Here is a 17,618-nt window from a genome sequence, read left to right as displayed (position 1 = left end):
AGTGTGTTCCCTTTGCAGACAAAGTTAAATGACTGTTCTTTTCTGTTCCCATAGAACCACCCAATGTATATTTTGATTTGTCACATAACATACCTATCTCTTTAGCTAAAATTTTCAGGAAAACAAGTATCATTCTCACATTTTCCATCACCTGCCTTGGGTCTGTACACTTAAGAACTATCCTTTATGAAACATTCACCATGAGCAAAGTACATCTATGGTTATCTCAATTGATCTCCACAACAATATTATGAATACGTGTATTATGGTTGTATTACTATTGATTTATGGATAAGAAAAGTAAGACTTAAGAGAGGTTAAGCCATATACCCAGGTTATACAGCTGGCAAATATCAGAGCCAACGTTTAAACCTATGTCCCCATTATGTTTCCAGAATCTAAGTTCTTAATAGTTATACTACTTATTATGAATATTTAAAATTAAACATATTTGGACCTTATCCTTCAGTAAATTTCAATGACTGGCGTCTAGATGAGAATGGATTTTTGCTTTATTTTATTTTTTAGGAACACTAAATTGTCTTTATCTCCCTCAGAGAATTCTGAGTACTGGGCATTTATATTAAAATTCAGCCTACCCTGAGTCTTAAGCTAAAACCCAGCCTGATTAGCTCTAGGTTAGTATTCACAAAGAATGGAAGCCCAAATGGGTATCACTTTCTAAGTGTACCTCTAATATCCTATTGGAACCCAGAACAAAGCCACGTATTGCTGGCTGAACCACAAATTGCAAATGAGATTTGGCCTTGGGAACCTCTGGCTGTGCATGAGTTCTGGTTGTAATCTCTCCAGAGTCTCTTATTCTGACAGCTTTCTCTATTACATTACCTTGTAAAGAAAGAAAAGTCATCTAGTCATCTATCATCTCCTCTATATCCACTCCAATATTCTGCCTGCCCTCTAGTGGCTAGAGCTTGTCCCATTAAGAACAAATTCCCCTACATCTTCAACCTCTTTAGTAAATGTTCTCTTCGTTTCTTAACTATCATGTGAGAAATTATTTTTAGGGAGAGGCCATAACCCCACTCCTGTCAATCTGGGGGTAGGCCCAGTCATTTTTATTTTTTAAGGTTCCTCAGGTATTTCAATTGCATAGCTGGTGTTGAGAAATACTGTAAATCTCACTATCCAATGAGGATAACAACTTCCTCAGATAACCTGGTAGAGTATGCTCATTCTTCCTCATCCCAAGCCTGTTGGCCTAGGGGAACAGGGAGGGTAGGCTTTCTCCTAGTTTACCCCAAATTCTTTATTTGAAATCATTACTTCTGCACTTGACTACAAAATCCTCTCCTTTTGAGGTTATCGAAACTGTTTTCTTGGCCATGTCCCTGTATCCACTGAGGACTTTAGCTCCAAGTTTTCCCTCCAATACTCTACACTACCATCACTGTGTGAAACATAAGATATGAATGGACACTAAATGGGCACCCCCTTAACACTCTTTCCTCAGGGCTCCTTGACCTCCCTCGACTCTAGTGAACTTTACCTCCCTTCCACTTCTGCAATTTACTCCCATGGCCATCCTTTAAGCCACTGGTTCTCAACCAAGGCCATTAGGATAATCTGTAGAGTTCCATAAAATACCAATGTCTACAGCTTACCTGTAACCTACTCTATCAGGATTTCTGGAGCTAAGACCTAGAAAGATGACTTTCTAAACTCTATTGATGATGTGAAAACAAAATGGAGAACCAAGGCTATTCTGGGCCTTTTTGTTATTCACAATAAACAATTCTCTGAAATACTCCACACTGTTTTCTTATGGTCTAAGCCTCATCTCCCATCCTGCCAAACTTCTAATCCTTTTAAGCCCTTACTCCTATATTACTCTTCTTTGAGCTCAGCTCTTTCCTGGCCTAGACTGTATTGGTCAATCTGTAAATTGGTCTGAAGCCATCACCCTACCCTAGAAATTGTCACCCATTGTTGAACTTGTCCTGCCAACCCCTACTCTGACAGAATCCAACAATGAAATTTCTCCATTTCTATACTAAGGTTCATTGTGAGTTGCTGAGGAATAAAATATCTTGTGGCCATGTAGATTGGTGTTATTATGAAGATCACAGATCTCATTTGGGTCACTAATGATTTTTAGCAATATTTCCCTTGCCCCTTACTAACTTTCTTTCCCAATTCTCTCAGCAAATATTCCAGAATTTCACTCAAATTTCTGCTCTATCCTATCCTTCTTTACTTTCAGCATATGATGTACATTCTACTTCAAAGAAAAATGGTAATTTTCAGTTGGAACTCTTCTTATCTCAATTCCTTTAACCTTCCTATGCATATATAAGGATCAGTACCCTATATATGGGATGTTCCTATAGATGGGAGGAGATAAGAAGGTGCTACTGATGCCTATATATGCATATCTCCTCCCATAACACTAGAAACAGGTGACTCCTTCCACCTAAGGTGTCTCTCTCCACTGGTGCTCTAGATCCCAGTCCTCTCACTTCTCCAGGGATCTCATTCCACCAATTACATCCATTTCTTCTTGTTTCTTTCATCTCTCACTCCCTTTCTCTCTACTGGTGTTTTGGGCTTAAAAAGCTAAGATTTCTCTTGTCCTTAAGAATTAAAACCCTTCTGCTTCCTCACATCATTCTCTAAGTTTTATGGACATTTGGCCTTTTCTTCTTTAGGTTTAACTTTTTGAAAAAGTATTTTAGAGTTATTAAGCTCTCACTCTCCAAATCATTGTAATGACTCCCTGAAATTACCATTTAACCTCCTCCTTGACCAGGAGCTACTTTTCTGTCCTTAAAACCATTGTCATCTCAGTCAAAACTGACATAGTTAACCACATACTTCTTTTTTAAAATTTTTTTTAGTTGTCAATGGACCTTTATTTCATTCGTTTATATATAGTGCTGAGAATCGAACTCAGAGCCTCACACACACTAGGCAAGTGCTCTTCCACTCATCTACACAGCCCCGACCACACACTTCTTGAAACAAATTCCTCTGCACTTTCTTTTGCACAACTAATTCCTAGAGTCAATTTCTATTTTTCTGGGTTTTCCTTCTCAGTCTCTTGTGTAGGAGCTTCTTTCTGTTGGTTCTTTAAACAGCATGCTCTAGGATCTGTCCCAGGCACTCATGTCTTGCCATCAAACACCTCTCCTTGGTTCATCTCTTCTACATGCATAGTTTCAATCACCATCTACAGTACTGACTCCCCATATATACTTCCAGCTCTGATCTCTCTGCCATATCCCAACCCCCTGTACTTAAAAAGCTATTGAACATCTCTATTCTATTGTCCCACCTGAAACAATGTGAAATTACAATCCCCCCTTTGTTTCCTACTTCACACTCCTCTAGCTTCTTCTCTCCCAAATCTGCTTGTATTAAGTCTCCTTTCAACATATTCCCTCTGGATTTCTTCACCTATTCTTAATGATACTGGCCCTTATGCCACCGTCATTTCCCACTTGCATGTCTCCAACAGGCTGACATGCCTGACTTCACCACAAATCCATTCCTCCTCCTCTGGCTAGAGTGATATTTTGAAACACTTATCAGATATCATTCCTCCTGCTTAAAACATTCCCTTCATTGTCTTTAGAAGCAAATTCAAAGCTCTTAGTATAGCAAATATACATCCTCCATGATCTAGTCCCACACTACTCCCATAGCTTCATCTCCCACTTACTCCCACACTGACTCTTTGCACTGGCTATTCTGAATTTCTTGTAGTTGTAGCCATAGAAACTCAACCTGCTACTGCATTATGCCTTACACAGCCAGCTCTATTCTCTTTTTAAAGACTCACCTCAGTTCAGTGGTCACCTTCTCCAGGAAGCCTTCTAACATCTCCTCCCTCCCTTCAATCCTGAATAGATGCCCCCTCTTCGGTGCTCACTTCTATTTTGTACTTACCACACTAAACTCTATTGACTCGCATGTCTGTATCCCCTACTAGACTCTCAGTTACTTAAGGAAGGACTGGGACTTATTCATCTCTATACATCAGCACAGTACCAGACTCAATATTTAATGAATAACTGAACAAACGAATGAATGAACAAATAAATGACCTTTATATGAAATGATATCCAATATATGGAGACAGTTGATGCTTATTTGCTATGATGTGTTCATGGATGAGGAAAAAATGACCTGGATCTGCCAAGAGTGCCAGGCAAAAAGAGAATATGTTTAAGAGTTATTTTTGTAATTGCATTTTGTTGGTGGCATTGTTGATATTTTCTCCAACAGTGTCCACACTGACTATATATCCATTCAGACACATCTCTTGTGAGATGCCACATGCATATACTGGCAATAGAACAGGGCAGGGGTCAAGGTACAGCAAAGCAATGAATTTTCCCCAGAAGACATCCATGGATGGTGCTATGTTTGCCTCCTGATAGCATTGTAGAAAACTGTCACCTGAGTTTTCTCTGTTGTCGTGGTTCCATTTGTCATCTTCACCTAAAATTCCTGGAAGTTTTGCTGGGCCTTCTCATTAGATCTCATTTCTGCATGTCCAGTATTACTTTTTAGAACACTTTCTAACTCCTTTAAAACAGAGCTTGCAGGAAAAGGAAAGGAATGACAGAAGACAGACATACAGAAAGCTTTCCTAAATAAATTCAGTCTAAAAGTACAAAACAATATTTAATAAAAAAAAGCAACAGAAACCATACAAAATGTTGTGCTCTACATGGCAAGGGCAACATTTAAAGCCACATTAATAAAGAAAGCTAAAAGCAAAGTATTATATAAAGCATATTGTTTAAGTGTGGAAAGAATTTTTCCAAAGGGGAAAAAATGCACAGACTGGTTACTTCTCCAAGGCAACCATTTTGAAACCCCAGATTTAAGGAACAGCAACCTCTTGCTACTACCTCAGCTTATTTCTCGTGAGTCTGTTATCAACTAGAGGTTAAATTATGCATCAATGTAATGACAGAGTACACTAGATGATTCATTAGGAACTCATGTAATGGAAAGTATTGGGGAAATAAGCTTAAGAAACAAAATAACAACCAATACTATAATACAAAATAAAATTAGGTGCTACGTTGTGAAGAATAGAGTGTAAATGCTTTAATATAAATGCATGTCAAAAGGGAAACAATCACCATAATCTGTAATGGACAGTCAGGACTTACTGGAGGACACAAGATTTAAGAGATGAGTCAAAAACTTGTTAGATACATGAGGGTAAACTATCTGAAGTAAGAAAACAGAACAAAATCTTAGAAGTTGGACTATATATAGCAAATGAATGTAGAAGTGAGAAGACAAGGGTAAATAGATAGCAATCATATGGGAAATTAAAAGGAGAGGAAGATGAATTTGGAGATAGTAATAAAAAACTGTGTTTGGAAAGGTTTTGAGCAGATGGATGCCAACTGAAAAGGGGTTTTCCAGAAATAAGCTAGGCAGTTATGTGCTGCTAAGGTACATGGACCATGGTGGGGGAAGGCTTCGTGATGGTTACTGTTTTTCTCAGGCTGAGGAGAAGATATGAAGGGTGTAGAATGGGAAGACAACCTACCAGTGTATCTGTTGCCTTTAAGATCACTAATGGAGCATTTCCTGTCTGTTATTTCTACAACTAGATTGAAAATTACTTGAAGATAAGGAACCTTTTCTCATATGTGGTATCCTTCACAATACTTAGCATAGAATGAGGCAAGTAAAAAGCAGACACAAATATTTTCTAGGTGAATGATACAGCAGTTAAAAGCATACTCAAGGTTCTGTTATATCTGATTTCTAACCTGAGATAATAAATTAGATCTGTGCTCAAAGTAAGCATGCAGTTCAGATTGATTTGTTGCCTGGTTGCCCCTATATCTCTACCATAGTCTTTCAAGGAATCCCTAGAGATAAAGGAGGTCTAATAAAGCATTTTGTTAGAAGACTTATATTGGAGTTGATGGGTCTGAATCTTTCCTGAGAGGTACCCTTATCCCACTGTCTCTAGCTTGAAACCAGAAGCTCTATTCCTTCCTCCAGTCTTTCGTCTGCTTAGCTACAGTCTATTTATCCAGTGTTATATAGTTCTGGAACCAAACAACTTGTGCAGAAGAAGCCAAGCAAGTTCTGGCATAGGCAGTGGGATGGCTGGGTCAGAGATCCATCATATTAAAGGTCTGTTTTTCTTCTCAATATTCCTAAATTTTGTTCTGGATTAGTCATCTTGGAATGACATAAAAGTATTTTTAAAAGACCATCCATATTCTTTGTGTGCCAACCTTCCTTTTTCCAAATAGATTGCTGCTTAGTGGCTTGGTGAATCTTTAGCTCAGTGATAGATACTTTTAGTGGTTCACTGATTTCTCTGTCACTAAAAGACTGCTAGTCAGTGTCCCACAAAAGTCATTTACAAAATGTTGTCTCTGTGGGCTACAAGAATGAAAACACTTTAGTGTCTGCTTAATTATCAGAAAAGTGAATTAAATACTGAGTTTGCCGTCTTTTTTACTTTTTGAAAATGTTATTCTGTTCCATCCTTTGATTTGTGGGTCATAGGGCACACTGTGCCATAACCCTCTAGAAGGAAGCATTCTGAAGACTTCCTTCTACTTGGGTAAAAATAAGTATCCCTGAATAGTACAACAGAAGTCCTGCAAGGCAGTGTCAAAGAGGTTGGTTCTCCTTGTGAGAGCAATAGTGTCAGAGGGGCTGATTTTTGTCAAGGTTCTAATCCCTGATACATCTGTTCTATAAACAAATACCCTCTTTTGCGGTGTGGTATGAGCAAGGACCCACAAGAATTTCTTACCTCCTGGATTTATGAGATGTATATTTTCCCTTACACAGGGGAAAGATTTAATTCTCTGGTTTTCACATTTTGGGGGTAGACTATCATTGAATGGGCCTTCAAATTTATTTCTCCCATTGAAGTATCTGAAAGTATTATGTGGTAACTACAATGGAAAATTATCTATTTTAAAATAGTTATTTAGTATTTCAATTTTATAAGCATCAAACATTATTTTTTGTAATAGAAAATCATTTAAAAACCCTCCCCCACTAAATAACACAGGAATAGAAGAATAATGAATTTCACTTTTTTTAAAACAAAGATTGGTAACCTCCTGCTAGCAAATTAGGCCCTCAGGAGAAATTACTTAAAAGACAAAGGAATGACTACTGTCATAATTGCCCATCCACCTAGTTTTCCCCTGCTTCTATTAAAAACTCCATTTTCAGTATTCTGTTGGTTAAAACCTATTTCAAAAACAAGTTAAGTTTCTCTCATTTTATGGTAAGTGGTATAATGTTCTACCACTGGACTAATTGGAGGATATAAATTCTAGGTCTGCCTTATTTTGTTATTAAGTAGTTGGCAAATTTGTAGAAGTCATTTAACATTTCTGCTATAAAATGGGATAGCAGAGGAGGTTTGAAGAAGTAACTGATATGAATGTACTTTAAACATCATAATACCCCCATAATGGCCTTCCAAAATACATCTTCTCATTAGCAATGCACTAAGTAACAAGATGACTCTTTGCTGGGAAACTAATGTGAAACTTTTTAAACCTAGCACTTCCATTCTATGAATGATGTCCTTGGGAATAGAACTATCAAGACAGAGGATTGAACTTAGTTGTTTTAAATATTCACTATTTTGTATCATAATATCATTTATCATATTGGCAAATCCTAGAAGCTTAGAGTTGGGAAGGCTGATAATGGAAGGTCCATTATTCACATAAATCCCTAAGAGGCCCAAAGCAGAACCTAGAAAACTTTACTGTAATCCATAGCATCTAATTAGTCCATCTGGAATTTCTTTTTGTCTAGTTCTAGTCCCTCAGGAGGAATATTATATCTATTTCTTCCTGCCAGGTCTTCAGTGACTATGGAAAACAGTATATACAAATAAAAACTCAAAGTGGTACCTAATTGTTCAAGAGCAGTTATAAAGCTAATTCATGGGTTGGATGTATCATGAGGATGATGGAATGGGGAAAAGGAAATGATAGCCCCATGTGAGCCCTTTAGTTGCCCCCACAAATACATACAGGTAGCCATCACCTTCAGGAGTATCATCTTTAAAAAAACATTAAGCAAGTATAATCATTCTGGGAGATAATTAAGAAGTTTGCCACCTATTCATCTCTGTCTAGGCAACACATACTGACTCCCCTCTCACTTACGCTCAATTCACCCATGCAATAATTCAATGGAAAATGTTTGAAAATAAAATGCAAAGATGAAGCAATGTCCTAGCATGATACTTCTGATCATGTGTATAGTTTTACATAGTACAAGTCTGAGAGGAAAAAAAGGCCTCAGTTGTTCTAAGGAGGAAAGCAACTTCATATCTTTTAGGCTATCGTCATAGCTATTATCATTGCTTTTTTCTTTGCAACACTTCATTTGAATATGTGATATAGAGCTTTTCTGTCTTCCTATCCATCCCCTGTATTTTCTCCACCTCTCAGTCTGCTTCACAAATAGTATTTCCTCTTTGCCTTAGTGTATATACTCTCCAATCGCACATTCTATATTTCTCTTCAATTTAGCTGTGTTATGTTTTAAGTGGGATACCATATTCATGCCAAGTTTCCCTGTTTAATGGTCATGAAGTAGAAATTCAGGCCCTAGTAGATAGGAAGAGGGTATCCTTATCCCACCTTCTTCCTACTTCAACAGTGGACTTCTAGGAGAGAACAAGCAGATAGGAGGCTCTTCTCCTGGAGGAAAAGCAAGAAGTTATGCCCTCCAGGCTTCCCAAAGGACAGGGCAAGGGTCTCTGAAAAGCACTCTTCTCAGCAATATGGGCTACATTTGGAGAAGAGGAATGCAAGCATGATTTAAAATGCAACAATCTCTGACATATGGCTTTCTGATAACAGAACCCGCAATTAATTTAGACTCCCACACTTTTTGGTGACATGAAATCACCTTAGGCTACCTCAAGATCCTGAAGGGTCTTTGGCATCACCAAAGAAAGACTGCATACTGTTATTACACTAAGTATATTTTATTGTGCATTATTTAGATGAAAATAAGTAATGTGCATTGATCAAGACATTTGATTAACAAAACCATAAAGGATATTTGTGAGTTTTCTTTAATATAATTGTTATACAGCAGTGCTTCCTGCTGTGTGGGGTATATAGAAGATGACATACTTTGGTATTAGAGCAGCAATATATACTGGATACATTTACAAAACTATATACCACTTTAAGAACTTTTGCCCATTTTGTGATCACACCCATTTAGAGCTTCAACTTTCTAAAGCAATCAACATGTAAGCTTATGAAGCATACACCCCAATGATAATCTAACACACAAAACTCCAAATCGAATGTTAGCATATCTCTATTCTGAATAATATTGTCTCACCATCAATTCTTTTAAAACAAATATGAATTTTTTTTTCTTTCTTTCCTGCTGAGTGGTTATTTAAAAAATCCTCTTTTCTGAAATTCAGACACATTTCAAAGTACACTGGAGTCTTTTTAAGGAAAAATGAAAGCCACTACTGGCCTCAGATGCTAAGAACATAGTTTACCACATAATCCCTTTGTCACATTGCAAGGCGATATAATATAGGAGGGTGGAAAATAAACAGGGTTTAGAGTCACAAAGACTTAGGAGATTTCTGGCTTCTTTCCCTTGCTATCTGGTCCTAGGCCATCTATTTAAATGCTTTGAGATTAGATTGCCTCATTGGTAAAAATGGGATAATACAGAGTAGCTATAGGGATTAACACTGAATGCATGTATAGTACCTGACACATTGCTTGGCACCCAGTTACCAGACAGTAAATAATTGATCATTCCCTATATGTCTTAATTTGATTCATAAAAAACTATCCCCTAGTAGGCTCAGGAAGAGGGAACAATCCATCATTTCCCCAGCTCACCGAGTTCCCAATTCTCTCTGGATTCCCCACAAACTAAATGCACATGAACTGTACTCTCTACAGACACAGCCCTTCAAAACATACCTAATGCTCAAAGCAGCACAAGACACAAGACACATAAGCACACTTCAAAAGACACAAATGTCACATAGAACATGTCACCACTAAATGCAGCCTCACCTGATTCTTTCCAATATGTTCTTCCAAGCTGCAAATCCTTAATATTGATCATTTGTAGAGACACTATGCCATTTTGAAAGCCCTGGTTGCATTCATTTGCCTCATTGCCTATTCCTTATTGATTTATTTACTAATGTATTGAATATATTTATTCATTCATGTATGTATTCCTCACCTTGTTCCAAAATGGATGTCAGGTGGTTTACAAGAATACACCAAATACAACATGATAGTATAAATTCAATGTAGACAAGAAAGTAAAAGAAAAGCAAAACAAAACAAAATCAAAAACACAGGAAAATAGAATGGAGCCTGGAAGACAGTTAATACAAAGTGCATACATACCATGGAGTCCTTTTACAAATGCTATGCATGGACCACACATTTGGCTCTAAACTTTCCAGTAGTCAACAAAGGAGAAACCTGATTAGTCACACACTTTACAGGCTCCATAAAATAAAGTAAAATTGCTTGTCCAGGATATTCTTTTCCTGGTCTAAATCTTGAAACCTTTCTATAGTGAAATAGCAAAAAATGGTGCCAAATTTTCCCTCCTAAATTGCTCTAACACCAAGATTCAGCTCCTGGAATGCACTCAAAAAAAAAAAAAAAAGACTCTCGATTTTGCAATTAGATCTATTGCTTCTTATTTTTCTTTTACCCATCAAAGTTCAATTTGGACAATGCAATAGAACTATTAACAGTCTTCTTAAAAAACAATCATGCTCAATGCTCTATGTAAATGAAAACATTTAAAGGGGGCTTATAAATCTTCTGCTCATCAATCCAAATATTTTCATTTAAGAAATAAAATAGTCATTGCAACATTATTTATAATGACAAAAATTAGGAAAGGACTCAAATATTAAAAAAAGAAAGAAAGAAATGGTGGGTGGGTCTGTAGCTCAGTGGTAGAGCCTTGCCTAGCATGGGTGAGGCACTGGGTTCGATCCTCAGCACCACATAAAAATAAAGTTATAAAAATATATTTTAAAAAAAGAAATGGTTAAATAGACTGTGATGCTACTATATGAAGAACTAATTTACACCATCACAACTATATTTATAAAGACTTTTAAAAGGTAGGAAAATATTCATGATATAAATGTTAAATGAAAAGAATACAATACTGTACACATTATGAATTTAAGAATGTAGGAAAATATATATGTGCATATATAACATATATAAGAAATCCACCAAAATGTTAACATTGATTCTAGGATTTACAATTGTGGGTGATATTTTATTATTTTCTATATGTTTGTTTTTATTTTCCAAGTCTTTGACATTGATGAACAATTTTTATTTGATGAGAAAAAAAGTATGTGGAAAAGTACCAATGCAGTTACCTTTGGCTTATGAAATTATGAGCAATTTTTATTTTCTTTTTAAATTCTAATTGACATATAAATTCTATTTATGAAGAAAGTTATTTAGAAAGAAACAATAATTTGAAAATAGGGCTTTTTGGTGTTTGTCTGGAAGGTCTGAAATACTAAGTTGACACTTCACAATTATCTAGCACTTTGTAAAATTTTTGCTTTGAGACAGAGTCTTGCTGAGTTTCCCAAGCTAGCTTTCAACTCACAATCCCCTGCCTCAATTTCCTGAGTAGCTTGGATTACAGGTTTGCATCATCATGCCCAGCTATGTAGCACTGTTTAATTTTACTTTTAGTAGCATCTGGTATACACAATTACATTTGATTATCACAAATATCTTGTGAAATAGGCCAGGTAGTATTATCCTCATTTCATCAGTGATAAAACTGAGGCTCACAGAAGCTAAATGACCAGCTCAAAGACACAATCATTTCAGGCAAAGCTGGATGCAAACCTGGCTCTCCAGAACCCAGGTCCAATGCTCTTTCTGTGAGCTTAAGACTGAACAAAAATAGTAATTCTTCCCCACCCATGAGAGTCAGGTATCTAGACAAACCCAAGATAGCAGAGTTGAGCTGGGAGAATCATAGTTTTAGGAGGAAAAAAATTAGAAGAAACAAAGTCACAAGTGAACTTTTGAAAGCCCTTATAAATGTTCTATGTGCAATAAAATAAAACAATAACAATTTATTACATAAAAATTGAGAGTTTACATAGTTTCAATTAGTAAAAATGATAGGTTCTTCAGTTTCCATTTAGATCCTGATATGATTCCCAGAGGTGATGAGGATGTATCTATCATTTATTATGGTGGTGGAAAATGAGGGTGACAGAGAGGCAATGAACAGTGGACATTTGAACTGTTAGTTCAAATCATGGATGTCTGTGTTCTCAAGAGTCACTAAAATCTAATCCTGAAGTTGTAACATATATTGCTTTCAGCTTTAACTCTATTCATCAAGTGAATTTAAGTGGCACTACTTAATGACTTTGGCCCTTCTGAAAATGTCTGTCTTCTTAAGACTTTTTTGAAGACACCTTAGCACTTCTGAACAGAGTTCAATTATAAATCATTCAAGCCTTGTCTGAAGGCAACTTATCAGCTCTCTATTAAAGGTATTTAAATGGCAATAACCTGATGACTTAGGCTTTTCTGGAATTGCTTTCTTCCCAGTATGGTCTTTATAATATAAACACTCTTAGAACCTTTCTTTAAATGTTCACTTAAATCATTCATCTTTGTCTGAGGTAGCTTATCAGCTGTTCAGTAATGGTATTAAATGGCACTTGATTATTTAAGTTCTGTTGAAGGTGGATCCTATCTAATGTGATTGTTTTTGAAGGCATCATAGCACCTATTTTTAGAATTCTGCTAAATCACTCAAGCTTTAGACTGGTAAGCTATGACATGTAAAGGTACCAATTTTCAGTTCTTTCCATAAGAGTATTTAATATGGTTCTAAAGAAATTGCATCTGTTGTTTATAACTGCCTCTGTTTCTAATCTGACAACCACCTAATTGTCTTCATTGTCATTTATAATAATCACCTCTAGGGTAATGTTGACTTCCTGAGGATCATACTAAAGGAGTACCACATCATTTAAATTAGTATGAACAGGTTAAATTCAACTTATTTGGTGATATATCCTGTGCCACATGTGTATCCTTGTCCATAGATTCTTCTTGATCCCTTGATTCTGTCTTTGGATGGATCATTGAAAATAGTTCACTGCCTTTGGCCAAATCTCCCATTTTCTGTTAAAGGCAGGCTCTTTTGAACTATTTAATGCTTTTTTTAAAAAAAATAGAATATTCTTTTAAAAAATAATATTTTCTGAACAATAAAGTTATATATTAGTTTAACATGACTACTTGAAAGCTGTATCAAACATTGATCTAATGGCTTGAGGATATGAGATATGGCTACATACAAAGACAACGTGTACATTAAGATTAGCATTGGCAAATGCAAGTGGGGCACATGGAGTATGAAGAATGAACAGGAATTTAATTCATGATTTTTTTTCTTTTAAGTAGTCTTGAATTTCTAAAAAAAAAAAATCACTGTTCAAACTATTCCTTGAGGGGAGTAAGAGTCATTCAAACTCTTCTGTTTGCATGCCAGCACACTGGAAACTTAGCTCAATTGTTCCCCCTGAAATCTGTACAGCAGCAATGGTTTCACCATGATATCACCTGAAGTACTGGCCCAAAACCAAAATGTCAGCCTCTGTTTTTGCTAACCTCATATCAGCCTCAGTTGGCTCTTGCTCTTCAAAATGGCAAGCAGGACTATTCAAGGGCTCCAAAAGCATGCCAATTTCAATAGCACCAAAGGATTTGTGCAGGCATGTAATTCCCTTCCCTCAATCGCTTTCTACAGTTGCAGCAGATACAACATAGAACATCCTTTCTTTGGCACCACTGACACACAAGACTTGGTCTCTAGGTCATGGCACACCTTTAATCCTCATACCATCCCTTGTTGCAAGCAATTTTTTTTTCCCAGGTCCACTTCGGTGTCTGTAAATATATATTTTTAAAACTCCTCTTGTATGGTCACAGATCCCTTGCATGAAAAGTGTTCTGTTATTCATTTGCTTATCTTCAATTCAGAGGTTTAATGTAATTTGCCTCTTTTCCATCTTTCAGGCATAAGATATAAAGTACCTTGTAGGCATATGATAAGAGTTTCAATTGTCCTTATAATATCCATTGTTGACTCACTAACACCATATAATCAACCTACATAGCTACTTGTTTACATTGAAGAAGCAGGTCAAGAATGTGCCTTTTTCTCTTCTACAGATATCACCTTTCTTACCCTTTTGGCCACTTTCTGTGATGCCAGTGGCCTTGTACTGGCTTTACTCATATATGCCTCAGTAATTACATCTATGGAAACCATGTTCCAGCTTTAAGATTATTAATACAATCTGAAAGTTGTTTACTAGGAATTTTATATCCCCAAATGTCACAAATGTTTAGCATATGATATTTAAGCATCAAAATGGCATTATGAACACCACATGGATAAATGATAATATATTGTGATACTCAGCACACATGAGGCTGATTGTGTAGGAGACCACTGGTAGAAGACCAAAAGAAGAAACGAATGACTCGGTTTCTTCCCACCTTGTAACACAGAGAGACAACACTGTGGTGACTTGGAGTGACTCCCATACACTCAGTTGAATATGTTCAGTTCCCAAAAACATATACAGAAGTAAAATCACCTATATTCAAATTTTCAAAAAGGACAACTTACAGTTACGAAGGTATTATTTTAAATTCTAGTCTAAGTTATCAAAAAGTCACTGTTTATATATTCAAGACAATACCATTGCTATGATTCCCCATGACTTAACTCTATGAATTCAATTTGCTCTGAAAAGCAAACATAGCATACATATATTTTTTTCTGTCAACCCACAGTAAGTCCATCAAACATGATCCTCTGACAAAAAAGCAACCTTGGAAGATGTAGATGTAAATGGCAGGCAGGCCCTGAACAGCCAATGGCTTAAGAAATGACTACATGAGAAAAAAGTGACAATGAAATAATAAACTAGCCCCTTTTCAATGCCCGACCACTGATACTTTACTTTTATCCCCTCCTCCTGGGAAGATAGAGCGAAGCCTGGCTTTCTTATTCTTCTCTTCAGGGGCCATGGGAAGTGGTTTGGAGCTGTGGTTGAGTGCTGAAGAATCCCGGTTGTTACTATTCATCCTCAATGGGGGAGCCGGGGGTTTTTCTTCATTATCCAGACCGTCAGACATTTTCAGTTGTAACTGATTTCACAGCTCCTAAAGAAAAGCAGGAGGAAACAGGAATTAAGGAAAGAGAATTCCAAACCAAATATAGTAAATATGGAGGTTCTAACATATTAGAAACAACAGCCTTAGTCTCATGTTTTCTTAGGTTTTACGTGAATCAACTTGAGGGATTTCTCTTCAGGACCAAGAGATTTGCCTCCCCGGAAGACCAACAATATAAAATCTAAGTGAGGAAAGTGACAGTAACAATTAATGACAATTCAATATGTATACACAAACACATTTCTGCTGTCCAGTCTCTTAATGAACTACGTTAAATCTTTCTTTGAAGATTCTATCTTGATGATCATAATGGTTAAGAAGCACAAACTCCTGAGAGTATGGAACTGACAAAGGTTTGGCTGTTGATTTTTAATGGTTCACAACCATGATTCATTGTAATGTAATGCTTTTACATTACAATGGTTTTGATACCTGTTTCTTACCTGTGTGTACCTGATTTACAAAATATCTCTGCTGTATTTATAGGAATAAACTCAGAAACCATCCCATAGGTCTGGTACTTTCACCAGAATTGGGATGTACTGGTAGGGCAAAAAATGCCCCATCTTTTCCTAAGCAAGTAAAAGATGAAAGTAGACTGAATGTCACTATGAACAAAAAGGAGATCCAGAGGAGAGGGCATATCCTGAACAGATGTTATAACCTTATTTCCTGTTACATTTTATGTCCTAAAACAAGGAACAGGGAGTTGACAGAGACTTGTAAGATTCAATCTGGGTTTTAGGAATTTATTTATTCTTAACTTCATTATTTTTAGTACCTTTATGTTTTTTATTTATTTTTTATGTGGTGCTGAGGATCGAACCCAGTGCCTCACACATGCTAGGCAAGTGCTCCACCACTGAGCCACAATCCCAGGCTTAACTTCATTATTATTTACTATTTAGAGTGTAGGTTTGAGTACATTCAGGTTTCATCCTACTGGGAGGATGATGTGAACTGGAAAAGCATAGACCTAGCAAGGAAATGTTTGTCTTCAGGTGTTTTCCAAGTCTAATTCAAGTCCTTTCGTTATACTTCAACATTTGCCAGCACAATTCAAGTACTAAGAAAACCTTCCAAGAGAATTCCTAATTTGAATACAAGGAAAATCAAATCCCATTAGTATGAAATCTCTGTAAATTCATCAAGTAGTACCCTGCACTAATTTGGAACATAAGAACTCCTCCAAATACAACCAACCACATTACTTTATTCTGACATTTACTAGAAGCGAACCTAGGTACAAGAATAATAAAATCCAGGGTCTCTTCATTAACTGTTGAAATGAGGAAATACTCTTACATTTCACAGTCTTCACTTTAGCCCTTTAATGGTTACAACACAACGTGTTTGTTTTCAGTAGTCAGAGCTAAGTTACATCATGTTATGTGGAGAATTTTAAAAAATTAGCTATGCTTTAAATTCACTCAAATACACAGTCTGTAATTACTCAAATAGGTTAGAATTAATTAATATCTTCTCCTTCTACACAGGTGGCTGTCAACTAACAATGATTGGCTTGATCTTGATTTGGACACAAGATCTCTTTTCTTTTGCTTTGCCATGCCTTGCATTATCTTAACAAATTAAGACCACTTCTTTTATTTTTTTCAGTCAGTGCATTAGTGAAAGTATCCACTAATAAATGTTTTATCACTACCAACAATTTGATAAGCCTCACATTTTCCAATGTAGGTATATCTATGATATCAAGAATGAAGTGCATGCATACATACTAATTAATGGTATTAGTAAATATTTAACAAGAATATGAAACCAATGCTAATATATCTACATTCTCTTTTGCATTTTGAGTTTTAGTTCTTTTAAATTCATTCTTTCTCCAAAAAGTCAGTTTAATCCTCACTTCACAAATGGCATTAATTTTTATCTGAGAGGCTGATGGATTTAATGTGGCCACTGAGAAGAATTTGCTACCAGATTGACTTTTCTGGGTTCAAAAATAATTCCCAAATATAAAGCATATTTGGGATATACAAAATCTACCTTGCTAAAATGAAATTAGAAAGTTGTTGGACAGGAACTGAGCAAATAAAAAGAAATACCTAGAAGACAGATTTCTGAAAAAGAAAATGTGTCTCACAGGCATAGAGAGCCACCATTTTCTAGATGATATGTATTTCTGATAACATATTACTTAAGATGATAGAAGTCACAGAAACACACATGACCTCTTTTAAAAAACAAAGCTGATCTTGCATAATAAGGCAAACAAGAGTCCGGGCCAGCCAGGGTTCTAGGACAACTCCATAATTTAAAATTCTATGCTCCTTTGTTCTTGATAAGTAGGTGTGGCTCACCACACAGTGGCCTTTTTCTTTCCTAATTACA

General features: G+C 36.2%; 1 protein-coding gene across 1 annotated transcript in view; it reads right to left on the bottom strand.

Annotated features, from left to right (window-relative positions):
- The window catches only part of PAK3 (p21 (RAC1) activated kinase 3), a 108,305-nt gene that overhangs the window by 65,011 nt on the left and 25,676 nt on the right, over window positions 1–17,618 (bottom strand). Inside the window, exon 5 of the mRNA XM_081276989.1 lies at window positions 15,050–15,251. Coding sequence (XP_081133115.1) covers window positions 15,050–15,224 — 175 coding nt within the window. The 5' untranslated portion in view covers window positions 15,225–15,251. The remainder of the gene's footprint in view (window positions 1–15,049; window positions 15,252–17,618) is intronic.

The sequence above is a fragment of the Spermophilus citellus genome (assembly GCF_964194105.1).
Source record: "Spermophilus citellus genome assembly, chromosome: X".
Lineage (NCBI taxonomy): Eukaryota > Metazoa > Chordata > Mammalia > Rodentia > Sciuridae > Spermophilus > Spermophilus citellus.
Note: the sequence above shows the minus strand (reverse complement) of the source record. Positions and strands in the feature narration are given on the sequence as shown.